The sequence below is a fragment of the Tinamus guttatus genome, unplaced genomic scaffold (assembly GCF_059628265.1).
Source record: "Tinamus guttatus ecotype Peru unplaced genomic scaffold, ASM5962826v1 Tinamus_guttatus_pri_ptg000530l, whole genome shotgun sequence".
In the NCBI taxonomy this organism is placed as follows: Eukaryota; Metazoa; Chordata; class Aves; order Tinamiformes; family Tinamidae; genus Tinamus; species Tinamus guttatus.
This window is the reverse complement of record NW_028289064.1, coordinates 4,695,869-4,713,594: the sequence shown is the minus strand read 5'-3', so window position 1 is coordinate 4,713,594 and position 17,726 is coordinate 4,695,869. Positions and strand designations below refer to the sequence as shown.

Sequence of the window (17,726 nt, the reverse complement as noted above, 5' to 3'; positions counted from 1 at the left end):
TAAAACCTTGTCAATGGCAAAACTGTCACTGACTTCAGCAGACAGAATTTAACTCTCTGACTTTTATCTTCTCTCATTTATTTTTATGCCTGAGCGTGCTTGACAGCATGGTAAACAAGATTAGAATGGAGCTCTCGGGTCTCGGCGGGCGCATCCTGCTCCAGCTGCTTGCGTGAACCCTGCAAAAATGACTCTTACATATATAGGACTTTTCTAGAAATTCCACAATTGCTGCTCCCAACCAAAGCAAAGAAATGAGGGGTTATTTATGCTATTTCCATTAAGATTTTTCTAGCAAGTCTAAATTCTTATTTTATACTTTGTCCAGAGAGTCAACTTCATAATAGAAAAACATCCTCATCACTGTATGCATGCGAAAATATGGATTTTGAAAGCTTCTTTTGTGCTTTGAAATACTTGAAATACCGGAGTCAAGATTGGCTACATTTTTACTGTACTTATGTGCATGTATTTCTGAAATTATTGTTTTTAACCACTGGTCCAGAATGCCACTGGCCAAATCCATTTGTTGGCTTATATAAGCTTCAAAATTTCATGTAGGACATAATGCCACATATTTTCTCTTTACTATTAGTTTATTTTTGCCTTTGCCTGTTTTACGCCAGAAGATTTGGCTCAGGCTTGCAAAGTAATTGCATACAGTTACATTAAGGATTACTTTTCTAACAGATATTCTACTTCTAGTTAGATTTTCCCAACTTTATCTTGGAAAAAGTTTGAATATGACCTCTTTTGGCTGGTTGAGATGATGTGACTGTGTTGATTAAGGGTCTATTTATTTGTAAGCAATTTAAAGAAAAATAGTCTTTGGATACTCTTTTTTTTGAACTCATAATTTAAATTTGAAGTCTATTGCATTAAACTTAGGAGACATTAAAGTATACAAACACTGCAAAGCTGGAAAAAAGCTTGCAAAGTGGGGGTCAGGCAGCTGGAATACATAAGCTGTTTGTTGTACAGATGACTAATAATCCCTTCTTAGCAGAGGTTCTTGTAAGCTTGATCTGGACTGTAACCAAGCAGTCTGTAAGTGCTCGTGGCTGACAGTTAAAGTTAATTCTAGTTAGGAGGGATGGCCTACAGGGTTTACTCGGGAAGGAGTCTCTTTCAGTCATCCTGCATCTTTTACCATTTTCCTAGCTGCTTGCTGTGGCCACATAAGAGATGGGATACAGGGATAAATGGAGCTCCTAACCTAAGGTATGATTCAAATTATGATTTTTTTTTAAAGGTGATGGCTGCTGGTTGAATTAAAAAACAGTTAGGAATACAATGATTTTGTTCATGCAGCTTTACTTCCACATTGAAAATCTGAAACCAGGTCAGGTTCATGCTTCTCTTTTTTGCTTAAGTGGAGGTGGATATTTTTCACACATCTGCTTTTTTTCACTGCTAAGTTCTATATGGATCAAATCTCACTTAGCAGAGATGAATATTTCAAAATGTGTGTGAAATGCTGCCAGCTTCCTATTTATATTAAACAAAATTCAATGTCCCGTCATGGTCCGAGGAAGAGATTTTGGGGAGGACTGAAATCCCCATGCAATCTTCAGGGGAAACAGCAACGTATACAGTGGGGCCAGGCTTGGTGGCTGGAGGGGGAAACATCGTATGGTTTGAGGTTGGGCTTGGGATTGGGCTCAGGACCTACATGATTCCTCTTAACTTTTGGGAATTTAATCAGCAGCCTAAAGTCATACACTATTGCCATCAAAGATTGGTAAAAAGAATAATATTCCAGACCATGAAAAGATACTAAGCCTTTGAAATATTCATTTTCAAGTTCTAGACTAGTCAGCAACAATAAAATAAAAGCATATAAACTTCTATTTGGTATGATATGGGGGAAAAGGTGTGTGACAGGATCATCAGCAAAGCATTTATTTCAATGCAGGGCAGATTCATGAGCCTGTGACAGATTTTTATATGAATAGTTTGTGCAGTGAGAATGGATTACGGAATGGATTACTGGGGTGCCACAGTGTGTGCAGACTTCAGTAGAATCTATTTCATTTTTTTCCTCAGCTTCTAAAGAAAATGCGTTATCTATAGGAAAGTATAATTTACTATAATAAAGAAGGAAACCAGAACAGAATTTTCCCCTTAAATGCATTTCCTGAAGCCTGAGGACTAAAAGATGCTTCAGATTTCAAAATTTATAAATTCTTTTTACTTCTTTAACTGCCTTTTTAGGCTTCGTTAAAGAGGTTTTCTTGTCTTTGGACTCACGAACACACTCATACCACTTGTATTTCTCCTGTCCTCCAGCTTGCTAACAGTCACATCTCAATGGTGAAGGTGAAAATGAAAATGATTTGTGTTTTCTCTTTCTTTTTTCCTACGTTCACATTTATGCAAGGGCTGAATGAATTTTCACAGTGTGTCTTCACATGCTGGTTTCTTGCTGATTAGTTGTTTCCAATAGCACCCAAAGGCCCTCGCTGAGGTACTGTGCTTGGCACTGTGCACACATACACATATACGATTCTGCCCATCAAGGCAAAAGAGAAAAGAAGATGCTATCTGGGGAACTGAGGCAAAGAAAAGCAATGTGGCTATCCCAGCATCACACAGAATTATGTAACAAAGCTGAAATTTGATTTTAAAAGTTTGCTTTTTTCCTAAGGGTCACTGCAGACTGCCCTCTCTTGGTTTGCATTTGATTTTGGAAACTCTCATCTTCTACCAAGCACTGTCCTTTCCATCTTGTTCCCAGTTACAGACAGAATTTTAAACATATTTTGAAATCATGGGTAGTCACAAGCAAGTGAAACCCGAGGAAATGGGAGGACAGAGAGTATTTTAGTGAAATTGTTCAGTTGTTCATAGAGGTAAGAACTGATGGGAAAGTGCCTGGTCCTGTAGCATACTCTGATGTCGTAGAGTGAAATAAGCAGTCCTGGTGAAAAACCCTTTTACCAGTGTTTTCCATCTTTACATGGCTGAATCATTCACACTCCTTCCTCTCTGTACTGGAGGAGTACCAGGACACAGTACTCCATTTACTGTGGAGAAGTGGTCTGACACTTATTGTATGGCTATAATAAATTTTCCCTGGTGGTCCTGATAGTGAAATTGAGTGGAAGTAAAGATGGATTAAAACAAAACTTGTTTTACATACTACTTTCTCGACAAAGGAATACAGGAACTTGGAAGAAGTGTATGAGCTCCCAGTTCTCATCTGTTTGCTCTGTTTGACCTGTCAGATGTCAGACCACAGCTGTTTTTTTCCTACAAACTGTTAGCTTTGCTTTGATGTGAATCTACCCCAGGTGATGACGATGAGTCCAGGGGTGGGCTGGATATCGCACGTTCCTGCTGCCCCTGGACGGTTGTAGCCTGGCCGTGGAGGTCCATGGTCTTCCTCAGCAGCCTGAGCCTGGAAGGCTTTCTGGGTAAACCAGATCAGGAACCGTATGTGGTATTGGGAGCCTTTCAGGAAAAATGCAGCCATAAGGTGTCCCAGCAAGGTTTGAACGAGACCTGGCCAGAGGTGGCCCTGTATGCACAGAGCTGTGTTTAGATCTTCTGTAAAATGTTGCCTGGGTCTGAGGTTTTTCCTCGTTTTCTAGATGTTATCTCAATTAGAGGTAGGATTTGGGATCTGAGCTCGGGTTGAGGGCTGTGCTGAAGATACGATGTCAGTATGGCCTGGCAGCTGGGGAAGGAGGTGTGTGGTTTGGCGCTCCACAGAGGCAAAAGCCAAACTTGCCTTTTGGTCGCTGTGTCAGTGGGCTCGGCTTGATTATAACTGTCACTGCTGTTTTCTGGTGAGGAACTACAAAAAAAGACAGAAGTAAGTGGTAAATATCTATGAGAAAAGTCAATGAGAACATACTGCTAGACTGCAATGGGTACATATTTATTCTTAGAAGTCTGTTCATAGTATCCAGTATCCTGTAATGTTTTTCTTATGCTTGAAAATACATCTGAGTATAAAGACGTATGATTACCTACATTACTTTGCTTTTTTTCCCTTTCTCGCAGTGCATGCCAATTAAAGGCCTTGGATTTGTGCTTGGAGCCTACAAATGTATTTGCAAGGCTGGATTCTATCATCCCAACATCTTTTCAGTGAACAGCTTTCAGAGTAAGTGCTTTTGCTTGCATGAAAAAAAAAAAAAAACAGAACATTAATAATGCAGGGTTCCTTTTTATCCTAGCCAGGGTTACACAGTAAAATCCCAGTGGTTTGCAACTCTGAGATTATATAATCACTTAAGGAGTTCCAGGCCTTTGGTTTGTCATCTGTGATACTCATGAGGATCTTGTAAAACACACCCTCTTTAAGCATAATTGATTTGTAAATAAATTTTAAAATATGAAAAGAAGTCTTGCTATAGGGAAATACAGCACAAGTCGAGAGCACAAGTCACAGGGAAATAAGTGTACTCTTTTTCTCTTTTGTTAGGGCAAATTGCAATGCTCCAGCCTCAGGTTTTGTTTCTGTTTCCTTTGTTTTAATTTTACTCCGTTTGCAAAGGAGAATCCACGGGAGTGTCCAGGCTCTTATTGTTGTCTGCGATGCAAGAGGTGGGTCAGGTCTGCAGATCTGTTGTCTTGGCTGTACGATGCGGATGACCCAGACCCTGCACATTCCCAGAAAACAAGCTGTCAAATGTCATCCTGCCTGCCCACAGGAAGGGCATCAGCACTAAAATGATCCACAGCAGGGAAGCCGATATATAAACTGTTTCCTACATATCTGTTACTTTCACCATATGCCCTAGGTGCAATCTCTGCTCAGATGTTGTGCCAGAATTGTTACAGTTACACTAGCACAACTCATACTGTGGTGACAGCTGTAAAGGAGCTGCCCGAAGGTGTAACAGGGTGTTGTGCTCTGGCTCGTGGCAGAGGTTGCTCTTTGCAGCATCTCGGCACCATCGTTAGCCCAGGGTTCATGTCCTCACTGCCCTGCTGATGGAGCAGTTCCTGTGGGATGCCCAGGGGAATGGCAATGAGAAGCTTTCATCTGGCTTGGTCCAGAACCGTGGGCATTATCTCCTGCCTTGAGGGAATATAGCTATTCCTGTTCCAGAAGAGAAACAGCTCTGGTAATACTGAGCACTCATCTGCACCTCGGTGATACTCCGTATCACAGACACGTCAGCTGATGCTGGGGTAGATAAAGTGGTGCCCAGCTTATTGTGCAGACATGCCAGAGATTTTCAATACATTTTTCCTTGTTAGTGATTTAGACATAAAATACAATTATTTTTTATTTCCCTTCCCTGCAACTTCTAAAAAACCAAATACTTAGATATAAGGGAAAATTTGCCTAAATGCAAGCTGAAAAGGACACCATAAAGAGAAGACTGGACAGACTTAACAGCTGTATTTTGAACCTCTGCTGTAACACCTTCTACATTTGAGTTAGGTTTTTCCTTTTTTTCACAATTTCACACAAGTTACAAAGTTGGAAAAGAAACATATGAAAACTGGAGAAGAAACTCATCTTGCTTAAATGAATATGAAAATAGTTACTAAGGTGTTTTAGGCTGGTAAGTCTTCTGCGTATATGACATGACAGTTGTGAAAACATAGCCCTTGTTACTGTGTACCTGATAACTGCGTTAAATATATTATTCAGTGTGAACTTGAGTGCTGCAAATAGAGTTTCCAGGATTCCTTACTTATTAGTTGCTCATAAGCTCTCTTTTTTACATAGAAAGTACCAGAAAGCATAGTGAAAGGTGCGTAGATATTTTCTTGTTAATAAAGCTTTAGAACCCTAACCTCCCCCCCTTTTTTTTTTCTCAATCATGTGTTCAGGGTATTAGTTTGCTTGATCCATGTTATGGGTTGGTCCTTCTGGGAGTAGATCAGCCAAACATGTCAGTCCTAACTCAACATCTGTCAAATCTCCTGTAATTATGTGTAATATCACAATGTCTTTGTTCAAAAGTTTATCTGGTGAATGTTTGTTTCCCTTGCTTTTTCATGCTGTAGAGAGTCGTTCAGTGTAGCCCAGTGGTAGTGTTTTTTTCCTCTGGGCTCTGTATGAATCTTTTAATAGAGCCAGGCTGATCCTTGCTTGCTATTGGAGTGCAGTGGGTTATGATAGAGTCAGAATTCAGCTCCTTGAGCGAGAATAAGAAAATCAGTCTTAGATTTTTATCATATCGAGTCCACCAAACATACAAGAATAATGCAGCTAAAGATAGTAGCAACATTGATCATTAGGGATGGGATTCATTCTATGCCATGCTCGCTGTCCAAAATGTAGGTGTTTGGCATGTATTAGTCATCTAGGCTTCCTTTATGGTTCGTGGAGAGAGTACAGCTCTTCTGGAGGGCAGTCCTACCTCTGCAGGTATTTGTCCTAAGGTGGAAGAAGTGTCTCTCCAGGCAAGTATCCTTATTGCTTGGCTTATTATACATGGAGTAGCCTATATGGCTAATTTGTATTGGATATTAGACTCCTAAATGACTAACATGAGTCAAATTTGTCTCACAAAAGTATTTGCCTATGCTGATACTTAAAGGGATGTAATTAAATGTCATTCCTCCTCCCTCATTCCTGAGAGTTAGCTGTCATAAACATGAGTTTGGAAAAAGTCATTGAAAAGGAACTACTTTAATTAATCTAGATGCAGCTGAGTGTGCCCAACTCTGCAGATCATTTCAAACACTGTGCAGAGAGACAGCTAGTGTGAGACTGGAAAGGACTGTGAAGCAATGGAAGAAATAATAGAAACTGTGGTTCATCTCAGCCCTGTCACCACTGTATTCTGAAAAGAAGAAAAGGTGGAAGACAACAAGGTTAAAATGGCTGCAGTAAGGGCTTCACGATTCAGCGTGGCGCTAATAAAAAGAATTCTAGGCATGAATCCTGAGAGCAGTTTTGACAGAAGCTGTCTGACCTGAAGATCTCTGTGGAGATAGGTTGGTGAGGCTGAATGATAGGAGAGATGAAACTGGATAGAAGTGTTACAGATTTATAAAATATCCCTGGGGGAAGAAAATAGAGAGGATTTGGAGGTCTCAATATGTAAATGAGTAGATAGGTAGAAAGATAGAAAAAAGAATAAGCAATTTGTACTTCTGTGATTTAAAACCTGGGCTGAGTATGTTTTATCTTGAAATGAGATCATATATAAATTATCTAAATGATCTTGGGGCTGAGCACCACAGCAAAGTTAAACTACAGCTACACAGTGGACCTGAAGTGACCGAGTTTTAGCGGAGGAAGGACTTTGCATTAGGTGCAGCTGAATGTTTTGCTCTGAATCAGAAAGGTGATTTCAATCATGTGAAAATGGCTGTGGAGGGATGCTGGGCTCCATTGAAGGTTTTAGAACTGTAAATAGAAGCATATGGGGCTGAAATTTAGGCTGTTCTGTTACTCATAAGGAAGTCAGATGGGAGAGGAGTTCCCCTCCAAAAGCTGACTTTATTCTTAAGAACCAGCAGTGCCAAAATGTGTAAAACCTTTTGCTGCCACATTGGTTAGTGAGGACCCTGAGCATTAGTGGGGCATGGAGTAGCTGCCATTTTCCAAGGTGTCTTTTGAGAATAGAAACTGATTTAGAAATATTTATTTCAGGTATGAAAGTTACATTAGCCTGTAAGTGTTTAAATACGGGAATAAGGACTTTCTTCTAATGGCTCGCTTTTAGGTAGCTGTCTTTCAGCATTATTAGTATAGGTAGAAGAGATAAATCAGTGAATATATGCATTTTTAGTATTTTGTGACACCCTCTACCAAAACCCTTGTTTTCTGCCCCACAGAATCAGCTCAAGGCTCAGCATGCTCCTCAGTGTTGGGTTTTGGCAGCAGAATGGGATGATTTTGTTTGGGATGGTGGTGATTCCCGCCCAAGCACTTAGCAGGCTGTAGTACCCTGCTTCCTTTGCAGGCAGCATCCCAGCTGGTTATGTGGCAGATGCTGAAATGCCTGCAGTCCTGCACGGTGTAGACTGTCCCAAGCAGAAGAAGAGCTACCCTCATTAAGTTTTCTTAGGAAGTATGGTCAGAAAGAAGAAGGCTGGGATTTTAGGGAGAAAAAAAATAAGAAAAAAAAATACAGGATAGGGGACATGGTCCCTTTTAAGCTTCTTGTTTTCTTTTTCTAGTACTCCAGCATTTCCCTAATACCCTTCATATCACTTGGTGTCCATATTCTTTCCTTCTGCTGATTCTATATCTTCCTTTCTCCTTGAATTTTATTATTTCTACTGCCTTTTCTGTCTTGTTCTGTTTACCTTCCTCCTGCTGTCCTTAAGTCTAAGTCCTACAGCACAGGATCAGGACTGCAGTGTTTGATTCTAGCCCGTATATATCAGTGCTAAAACCATTTCGACATGGAGCAGGACTGGTCCCTCTACACAATACCAGACTTTAAATTGAATAAGAGATAAGAGATAATACCAGAATAAGAGAATGTGTGATAAAATGGATTATAATCTATTTTCAATGGCTTTCAAGGCTAAACACGGTAGAAAAAGTAAGAATTTTGAATTTATGAGCACTAAAATTATTAAGCCATAGTCATTTAGTACTTTTGACTTAAACTCTGAACTCTCATTTTTCAATTATATTTTTTCACTGTTTAAGTTGTTACTCTCAAAATACTTCAATTTATTTAGTTAACATAGTAAAAAAGCATTAAGGAATAGTTCAGAAGTGTCAAGTTTAAAGAGATAAAATGAGATATAATTAGGAGATGGACTAGTTGAAGGGCGATTCCTTCTTATGGAAATGCTAAAGGAACAGTTGGGCAGTTGAAAAGTAGGTTTTCATAAGTGTAAATGTAGATAGAATGAAATAGAAAACTGACTGTCAGTAGTGCACTCTCAATTTGGATGTGGAGATGGGAAGTACCTGGCAGGACTTTGTGCTCTGTCAGAAGGACAGTGCTGTTCCTTTGCTCTATCTGTAGCTTAGAAAATAGAGAAATAAAGATAGACATAGAAGAGGGGTTTCAGTGCATCTCTTGGATGATAGTGAGCAAATAAAGACGGGATGTTGCAAAGTGGAAAGAAATGCCCGGGCTGCAGGACTAAAAATGGTTGTTAGATGAGATTAAGGCTGGCCCTACCTCCTCCAATTGAAAAAAATAGTTGAAAAAACAGTAGACAACTTCCTTAGAGTCTCTGCATCTTCTTGAGATGCCCAAGTGTTTTCCAGTGTTTCCATTCCTACCTCCTACAGCCTTGCTCTAGGTCAAAGGGACCCAAAATCGCTTCTAGTCTCTGCTTTATCTAAGGAAATCTGCCTACTATCATTAGTCAGCAGCACTCTGCTATGTTCAGGTTTCCAATATCTCTGTTTGGAGTAAAACTCCAAAGACAATTCCACACTCCTGATGAAAAATAGCTGCCTGTTTTCTGTACCCCACGAGAAGCGGGGAAGGAGCACCCTTACACCAAGGACCACTGAAGAAGCAGCCCTGTTTATTCCTTTCCCAGGAAAGGAATTTTTGTTTGTCGGACGTGTGCTTATGCACATTGATACATGCCTTCAAGAAAAGAAGACTTAATTACCCTTACAGATAAACTTCTGTTTCAAATATTTCAAGGTAAAAGCCCAAAAAGGCTTTTACAGGCCAACAGGCATGTGTAAGGTCACTGAAATGCACTGTCTCTTAAATTAAGACTGAGCAGTACTAGATTTATTACCTTAATTGCCAGTGGAAGATAATTTTGATCAAAGATATTGGATAAATTTTGCAATCATGTGAAAAAGATAAAATTAGCATGAATGCATTTTGATAAACTGGGGAGTTCCTAAACCTCTCTTCCTCATATTGCACATTTTCAGCAAGTCCATCTTGCCTTTTATTTAACATTATTCCTTTCTCCTGTCTTCCTTTCTCCTTTCATTAAATGCCAGTTGCATAACCAGTCCTGCAGGAGGCTATGAACAAGTATTTATGGGTGAGGAAAAACAAGAATTCACCCATTTGGTTCTGTTGAGGGGTTTGCTTTGATGATCAAGGGTATTTACATGGATTTACATGGACAAAATATTAACTTGCCAATACAATTTCTAGCATTCCTGGTCAGGCTTGTGAGGACAGTGGATGATTTTATTTAATATAAATGCACTAGCTTCTTTGGGCACAGAATACGATAATCATACAGAAGTATTACTTAAGAAGGGTTCTGTCTAATTTGAAGCTGAACACTAGGAAACATCTTTTTGAGATTTAGGAACAATTTGAAATACGATGAGAGCTTGTACTATGGACACTAAGTAGTTGATGAGGTTGGCTCTCCATGTGCCTGTGTCAAATCCCTTCCTTCTTCCCAAATGATGTGATTTTTCACCCGTTCACAAGTCACCTTTAAAGAATTACCTGTGCAATTTTTGCCCCTTTCAATACAATGGGAAAAGAGGTGGCATTTAATAAGCCCCCTTTCCCTCATGGCTGCTTTGGTGTGCATTTTCCGAATGTAGCAAAAGGAGGTGAAATGGCAAAAGCAGCCCTGGATAACCCTCCTGTAACTTAATGAAAAAGAAGAGGGAAAGAAAGGGAGTAGCTGTTTTGCTTCTCTCTGATGAACTGCCCATGATGTGCAATTAAAAGCTTCTCTCCTTGCTCCATTTGATATTTTCAGGAAAGGACGCAGATAACCGCTTTTCTGGGGGTGACCTGTCAGAGGAAGTCTACACGTGCCTGCCCTGCAGGGAAGGATGTTCGTACTGTACCGACGACACCCCCTGCTACGCACAGGAGGACAAGTACTTGCGGCTCGCTATCATCTCCTTCCAAACGCTCTGTATGCTGCTCGACTTCATAAGCATGCTGGTGGTCTACCATTTTCGCAAGGCAAAGGTAGGGAGATGTGTCTTTCTTTAATTTTTCTGCTCACTGTGGTGCAGAGTCATTTGTGCTGGGTGAAAAGCTTCTCATTTGGGAATCAACTTCTCAGTTTAAAGAACTCAACTCTTTTTCAGGGAGAATATTCCAAACGGCAATGCTTCACTTTGGGCATGGAGGTGATGCAATGTTTAAAATAATGCTGAGCAACTTGTGGCTCCCAATGAAACCTGCCTACATTGGTAGGCAGTTTGTGTAAACCAAGGAAATCTGTTGTGCCCTAAGTCGTTTCAGAAAATCAGGCAGATCATGCAGGTACTCAAGGCACAGAATCACAGAGTGGTTGAGGTTGGAAAGGACCTCTAGAGATCATCTACTCCAACCCGTCTGCTCCAGCAGGGACATGTAGAGCACGTGGCACAAGGTGGCATCCAGGCGAGGTTTGAAGATCTCCAGAGGAGACTCCACAACCTCTCTGGGCAGCCTGTTCCAGGGCTCTGTCACAGTGTATGTATTTATAGTCTCTGGATCTTGAAAGTCTCCATCTGTTTTACCACTGTTGGGAAGGGTGTTTGGCTTCAATATATTTGAGAGAAAATATATATATTGCATATATATTCAATATATGCATGACAATTACATGAAAGAGAAATCTTTCCAACTAGCTATAGTTCACAGACAAATTTAACTTAATTCTGTTGTTATTTTTTTTTCTTGAAAGTAGGAACATGTTAAGTAGTATCTGAAAATTACTGCTGCAATGTACAGTTATGTTTCATATACTCCTCTCACCTCATTCAAAATATTTCTTATGTGCATTATCTCATGCAATCATGCTATTGCCTTGATAAATGTAGAATAGTCTTGAAAATTTGGAATTTACAAAAAAAAAAAAAAAAGGAATAGAATCTGGCACATCTTCACTACCTACATTTGGAGGATGTAGGTGTGCACACAGGGAACTATATTGTTGAGATTAATAGCTTCATCCAGTTTCCATGACTGGATAAACATTTACATATGGTTTTCTGAAACACCTGATCCTACAAACTTCCTAATCCTACAGTGTATTGGGAATGTGTGTGATTTTAATATCCTGGTAGAAAATGATGGACTGTAAATTTGTTTTTTTTTTCTCTTCTGTTTCTGATAGAGGCTATGTATTTAATGAAAATACAGAAATTGATTCAAAATTGCAGACTTGATTGTATTTATAAGGTTTTTCATTATGGAATGCCTGTTGTAAGCATCTCTTTAGTTGCCTAATACTAACTAAGCAAAAGAAGTTCATTCCAATGCTGTGAGGTTTTAGTCTGTAATGTTACTGTCTTTTAATGGCTGTGTTAGAATAGTGAAAAGAATTATTCCTCATGAGTGAAAAGCAGGCTGTAAGCCTGCAAAGTGAATGAAGCAAATGATTTCATATCTAGCTATTGCAAGTTTGTTTCATATCTACTACTGTAACAAACAAATGTATCTTTATTAAGCATATTCTAGAAATCTTGTATTTCATAAAAAATGATGGTAGTGAAAGGTACATTCATACTTGTGTGGTGATCAACCATTCCTCTAAAGTAAACTGTGAACAAAGAACCAGGAAGGAGTTGAATATTGAGTACCAAAACAAGTCGAGACAGCACCATGTCCTTCCTTGTTTCTAAAGAATTCTCCAGTCTTTATAAAAAAAAATAAACCCATTTTTTTTTCCAAATTACCTTTAGAGATTCGTAGTGACATCTGAATAAATGAGAACTAGACATCAAACAAAACAAATACTCTTTTTTTCCAGACAGAAAAGGGTTGTCTTTTAGACATGACATTTTGTTTCAATTGGACAGAGATGGATTTAATTATAAATTGACTATCTTAGAAAATATTTGACTTTGCTCTAAATATATATCTCACAAGGAAAAGATGAAGAGACAAAAAAAATAATGCTAATAATATTTTCCTGAATGATCAGTATTTTCAAGGAATAGAAAATGAAAATAAATATTCCATTGAATTCATGTCATTCAGGTGATTTTTTTCTTGATTTCTTTTTATGTTTTTTATCTTGTTGGTACAGCATGATTTTAAAAAGAAAAAGATCTTGTGTGATTAACATGAAATGAGAAGCTGTATGAAAGGCAAACATAACCAGAACAATGAGTATTTGCATGACAAAACTGCGGGTTGTGTTGGATAATGACAGAAAATTGGAGAGAATGAGCAAAATTGGTAACTGGCTGTGTTCTCCCTACCAAGAGGGAAAAGTCATGAAAACGAAAGAAAAGCTATTGGAATATTCAATATATCTGTACTCTGAGTTGTTCCTAACTGTTAGTGGAAAAAACCTGAATTAGGTTAATGTATGTGTGAGGGATTAAAGTTACTATATGAGACTGCTCATATTCACTGTAATAAGTAGGCACTGGAGAAGGGTATCGCGTCCCACATATGGAACTACAATATTCAAATAGTTGAGCAAAAGTAACTTTTAATTTTGAATTCTACCAGGAAGAACTATGTACTGTTACCATATTAGGATGCAATCTGCAAAGTTTTGAAAAATGCAAAATAGAGTGCTCAGAATTAAGAAATGCTCTCTACAGGCCCCAGTGCTGGAAAGAGTGAAGTGCAGCTCTGTAGCGTGTTGGTGGAGCTGCTGATCAAAGGCTCCTTAAACTGGGGAAACGAATGGTTACTGCTCTAGGAAAAGTGACTGTGCAGAAGAGAACATGGCTCTCTGCTTCTACTAGTAAAAATGAATTTTAAAAAGCCAGAGTCCTGAAATTTTTAAGCCTGGCAGCTAAATGCACCTCAGGCATCTTAACTATCATACTGTGAGCATAATATTTCAGACAGCAGAATAATTCAGACCACAGGAACATTTCAGATCAGGATGGAAGTGGCAACCTTCATCCCCAAATTCTGCATTCAGGAATTGGAGATGGGAAGTATTTTAGAAAAAGGGAGGGATATATCTCCTACTCAGGTTGTAGTGATTACCATATTAAGACCAAGCAGTACTCAGAAACTGCTGTGGAAGAGTCACTTCCCAACTTCAGTTTCACCAGCAGTGCAGAGCACGTGCCAGATCTAAGCGAGTTACTGAAAGTGTGGTAAGGATCTACTGCTCCACTCCAAAAGGAGAACACAGCAGTGGGAAGGATGCTTTCAGTAATTGCTTCTAAAGTGTTATTGACAGAATGTGAAGGTACAACTTAACCTTTACGACATGGTCTTTCTTAGTAATATAGCATGTAATAATAATAATTTACAGCGAAACCTGGTAAATAAGAGCCAGAGTGGTTCCGTGAGTGAAAGATCTTGACAAAATGAATGGTACTAAATCAGCAAATCCAGATGGTTTTCACCCAAGACTTCTAAAAGAACCCTGTACAAAATTACTGTATTATTTATTGTGGCATAAGCCACTGCTTATAGCAATATAGGGGAAGTGAAAGATAGGGAATGTTACATCCACATTTGAAAAGACTTCAAGTAATGTTAAGAAGAACTAAAGCTTGGTAAGTCTGACTTGCACTAACAAATGTGTAGAAACAATGATAAAGACTATAACTAGTAGGTACATGGATAAGTATGAGAAATGGACTTTTGGGAGAATGTGATGTCCTGTATTTATAGCTCCATGAAGATGCAGTATGAGCATACACGTAAGAGCACTTTTTTCAAAGATCCACTGCAATAAGCTCTTTAAAATGATGCTATATAGTATATAACCATGAATGGCATAGAGAAGATGAAGTGTGAACATATATTTATTGTTCCTTTTACTGGGAGGCCAAAGTATAAATCCTCACAAAGAGAGTTTAGGAAGAATCATGTCATGGATGTTTTCTTTGTTGACTATTTAAACATAATGGTTTTGGTGAAACTCCATGTTTATTGTTGGAAATCAGGAGAACAGAGCAGGAAAGATGACTGCTTGCTATTCTTGTTTAATAATTCTCCTTCTTTAATAAGAGGCTTTGACCTGAGATATGATGCTATAGACTGGCACGTTAGCATTTGATAGAGGGTAAAACAAAGTACCAGAGAGTAATTTTTCCAAAAGGCAATTATGCCAAGCTATTGGGATGGTACTGAGCAAAATCTTGGCATTGCCAACCTGTAAGTGGAACTAAAAAGAAGCAATTTCAAGCAGTAATCGGCATTGGCAAACAGTACAAAATGGAACTACAGAAGGATGCTGTGAGAAATCTCAGATCAATACTGAGGAATTCATTTGAGACTTTGCCAAACACAGGTGAAAGTAACAGGCTAAGAAAAATAGGCATAGCTCAGCAGCAATGACATTTAACTGCAAGATCTGTAAGTGGAGAAAATCAAACTGAGTATGTAGCCCTTTGCTGAGAGAAGAATGCAAATGATAACAAGAGTAAGAATAAAAAAATTGGAAGAAGGCACAAAAGCAAGCTACTAACGAAAGGTATTGTAAGGAAAGATGGCACAAGTTGGAAGAGGTATCAGAGAAAGCAGATGCTGCTGCCGGAGCAGGAAAATGCAAGCAATTTAGCAGGACAGTAAATGGAGGAAATGTGCCAAAGTCAAAATGAGGAAAACTTCAGAGCTAATACAGAAGGGAAAACAGATGTGCAGATCATCTAAAAGAAATTTTTAACTGTTCTAGACAACTCTCATGCCAAACTGTAGTCAAAGTTGGGAACTCTTAACTTGTCATTAGCACAATCTGCAAGAGGCTGAAGAACACCCAGGAGATGCAAATCAATCAAATCCCTTCAGAAGTGCTAACTACGCTTGACAACACCAGTTTAATGACACTGATGAAGTTACTTAATGAACCTTGGGAAAATGAGATTTTTCCTCAGTAGTGGAAATGTTGGAGTGTTTTCAAATGCCGAAATACAGAGATCTTGCTGAATACTGCAACTGGGCTGAGGCTTCTGTGGGGTGATACTGAAGGAGATAAAGTGACAGTGGATACAAAACAGAGAACAGGCTGAACTTAGGCTCTAAAACACTTTGGATGGACTAGATATTCACGCTAACAATTGTAGAACAGTGTATAGAATAATAGGCTTCTCTTCTTTGATTTTCAAAAGACTTTGACAGACTGTCTGAATTGATCTTCTAGAACATCTTTCAACCCTGTGGAAACAGATATTCATGGCTGTATGGAGAGATGCAAAAAATTCCTAGTCTGAACAACTGCAAAACAAATTGGCTCAAAGTGAACACTAGCAAACATCCTTGTGTAGTGTGGCATTATTATTGATGGGAAAATGCAAGCATTGCTACTAAAAACATGTCCAAAAATGTGAGACCAGGCTTACAAAAGTAGCTGTCTAGTTAGGGACAGAAACCAGTGATGCTTAAACAAATACTCCCAAGCTGAGCAGTGGTTTTCAAAGAGGCCTCAACAGAGTAGTAGAAGTGATCTATGTGAATCATATTATATGAACCATTGGAAAACTCAAAGTGGCACTGAACTTCTGCACTATTTATTAAGCATAATGTAAGGAAAGCAAAGCTATAAGTTCTTAAAAAATACTGGTCAGTAAAAGGATATCGCCTGCAAAGAAACTAAAGAGCTCATCAGTTACCAGGTTGCCTTCAAAGGGGTCGAAAATAAGAGCTGAAATTAACTGACCTTTGGAGTGAGGCAACCAGCTCACCCCTAGAGCTAGCAAGTTGAATACAGCTGCTGGGGGAACTGTGAGAAATGCTAAGAACAACTGTTGACGAAGAGAGCAGAGAAGACACACTACATTGGAAGAGGCTAGTTGCTACTTCAGCAGCAGGGATGTAGAGTATGTAGAGTATGACATTAGCCTTGATTCATACTATGTGTATTTAGTTAGGACTTGCTTGCTGTGAATTCACATTCAGCTCAACGCTACCTAAGGTCTCCGAGTATTTGCTTACATCTTCTTTTCCTTTTCATTCATTGCAGTGCACCAGGTTCTAAGTGGGAAGGAGAATTACAGGCAAAAGTGAGGAAAACTGTAGAAATTCAGTTATCTCTACATTCCCAAGGTATCTGTGCTCAGCATCTCTATCTATAAATCCAGCATTTCAAGGTGAAGTTAAAAGCAACAAGCACATTTGGAAAAGGTTCTTTTCAGCTGTTCGAAATATTATAAACAATGTTTGCAAGAGATTTTTCAATATAGCAGCTTGGAATGATGTCACATGGCATTAACTATGATAAGGAGCAGCAGTAAATCCTGTTGAAGTGAAGGTCTTTGCCTTAGCCACCTTCTATTCTATGGCTCTTTTATTTCCCCTTCGTGAATTCTCAAGAATCTTTGGCCATGTAACTACTTATAATGAGAGGAGAAAAAACATTTACGTATCTAGAACCCTGGTCAAGGAGGAACAGGAAGTTAACAAGACTACACAACTAGTCATTACCTGGTGTGATTATTTTAGCACCTTTGGTGGAACTGTGGCATATAATGGCAGCTGAACGTTTTTGTATGTTTTTTTTTCTGTTAAATTCATATTTACAGAGGTTGATGTTCAGGATGACTTTCCTAGTTTTTCCTACGGTGTAATCCTATTTAAATATTCTGCTAAATATGATATAAAAATTTGAAGAGGATCCCTTAAAAATGCATTTTGAACACTGCACAGAACTGTGCATAGCTGGAAAGACAATATTCATATCAAGACTGTAGTTCCCCTTTCTGATAGTGAAAAATCAAATATTCCTTTTCTGCCCTACTGCAGCTGTGATAGCATGTGGCAATTCAGAGTGAGATAATCATAGGCTATTGATGTGTCATACATCTTTAAATATTAAAGCTTTCTGGCTTTGCAAACATACCTTTTTTTGCTAATATAAATCAGTCAGTTCTTTCTCTTCTTTAGCTTTACAGTGGCATCCTGATGTGCTTATGCCTGGATGCCTTTCATCTTTGGTGCACATTCTGCTTTTCTCTCCCTAGACACCAATTTCTGACATTT

At 38.8% G+C, this 17,726-nt stretch overlaps 1 protein-coding gene across 1 annotated transcript in view; it reads left to right on the top strand.

The window, feature by feature from the left end:
* The window catches only part of GPR158 (G protein-coupled receptor 158), a 184,749-nt gene that overhangs the window by 74,517 nt on the left and 92,506 nt on the right, over positions 1-17,726 (top strand). Inside the window, exons 3-4 of the mRNA XM_088534014.1 lie at positions 4,009-4,111; positions 10,588-10,805. Of these exons, the coding sequence (XP_088390140.1) occupies positions 4,009-4,111; positions 10,588-10,805 (321 nt within the window). The remainder of the gene's footprint in view (positions 1-4,008; positions 4,112-10,587; positions 10,806-17,726) is intronic.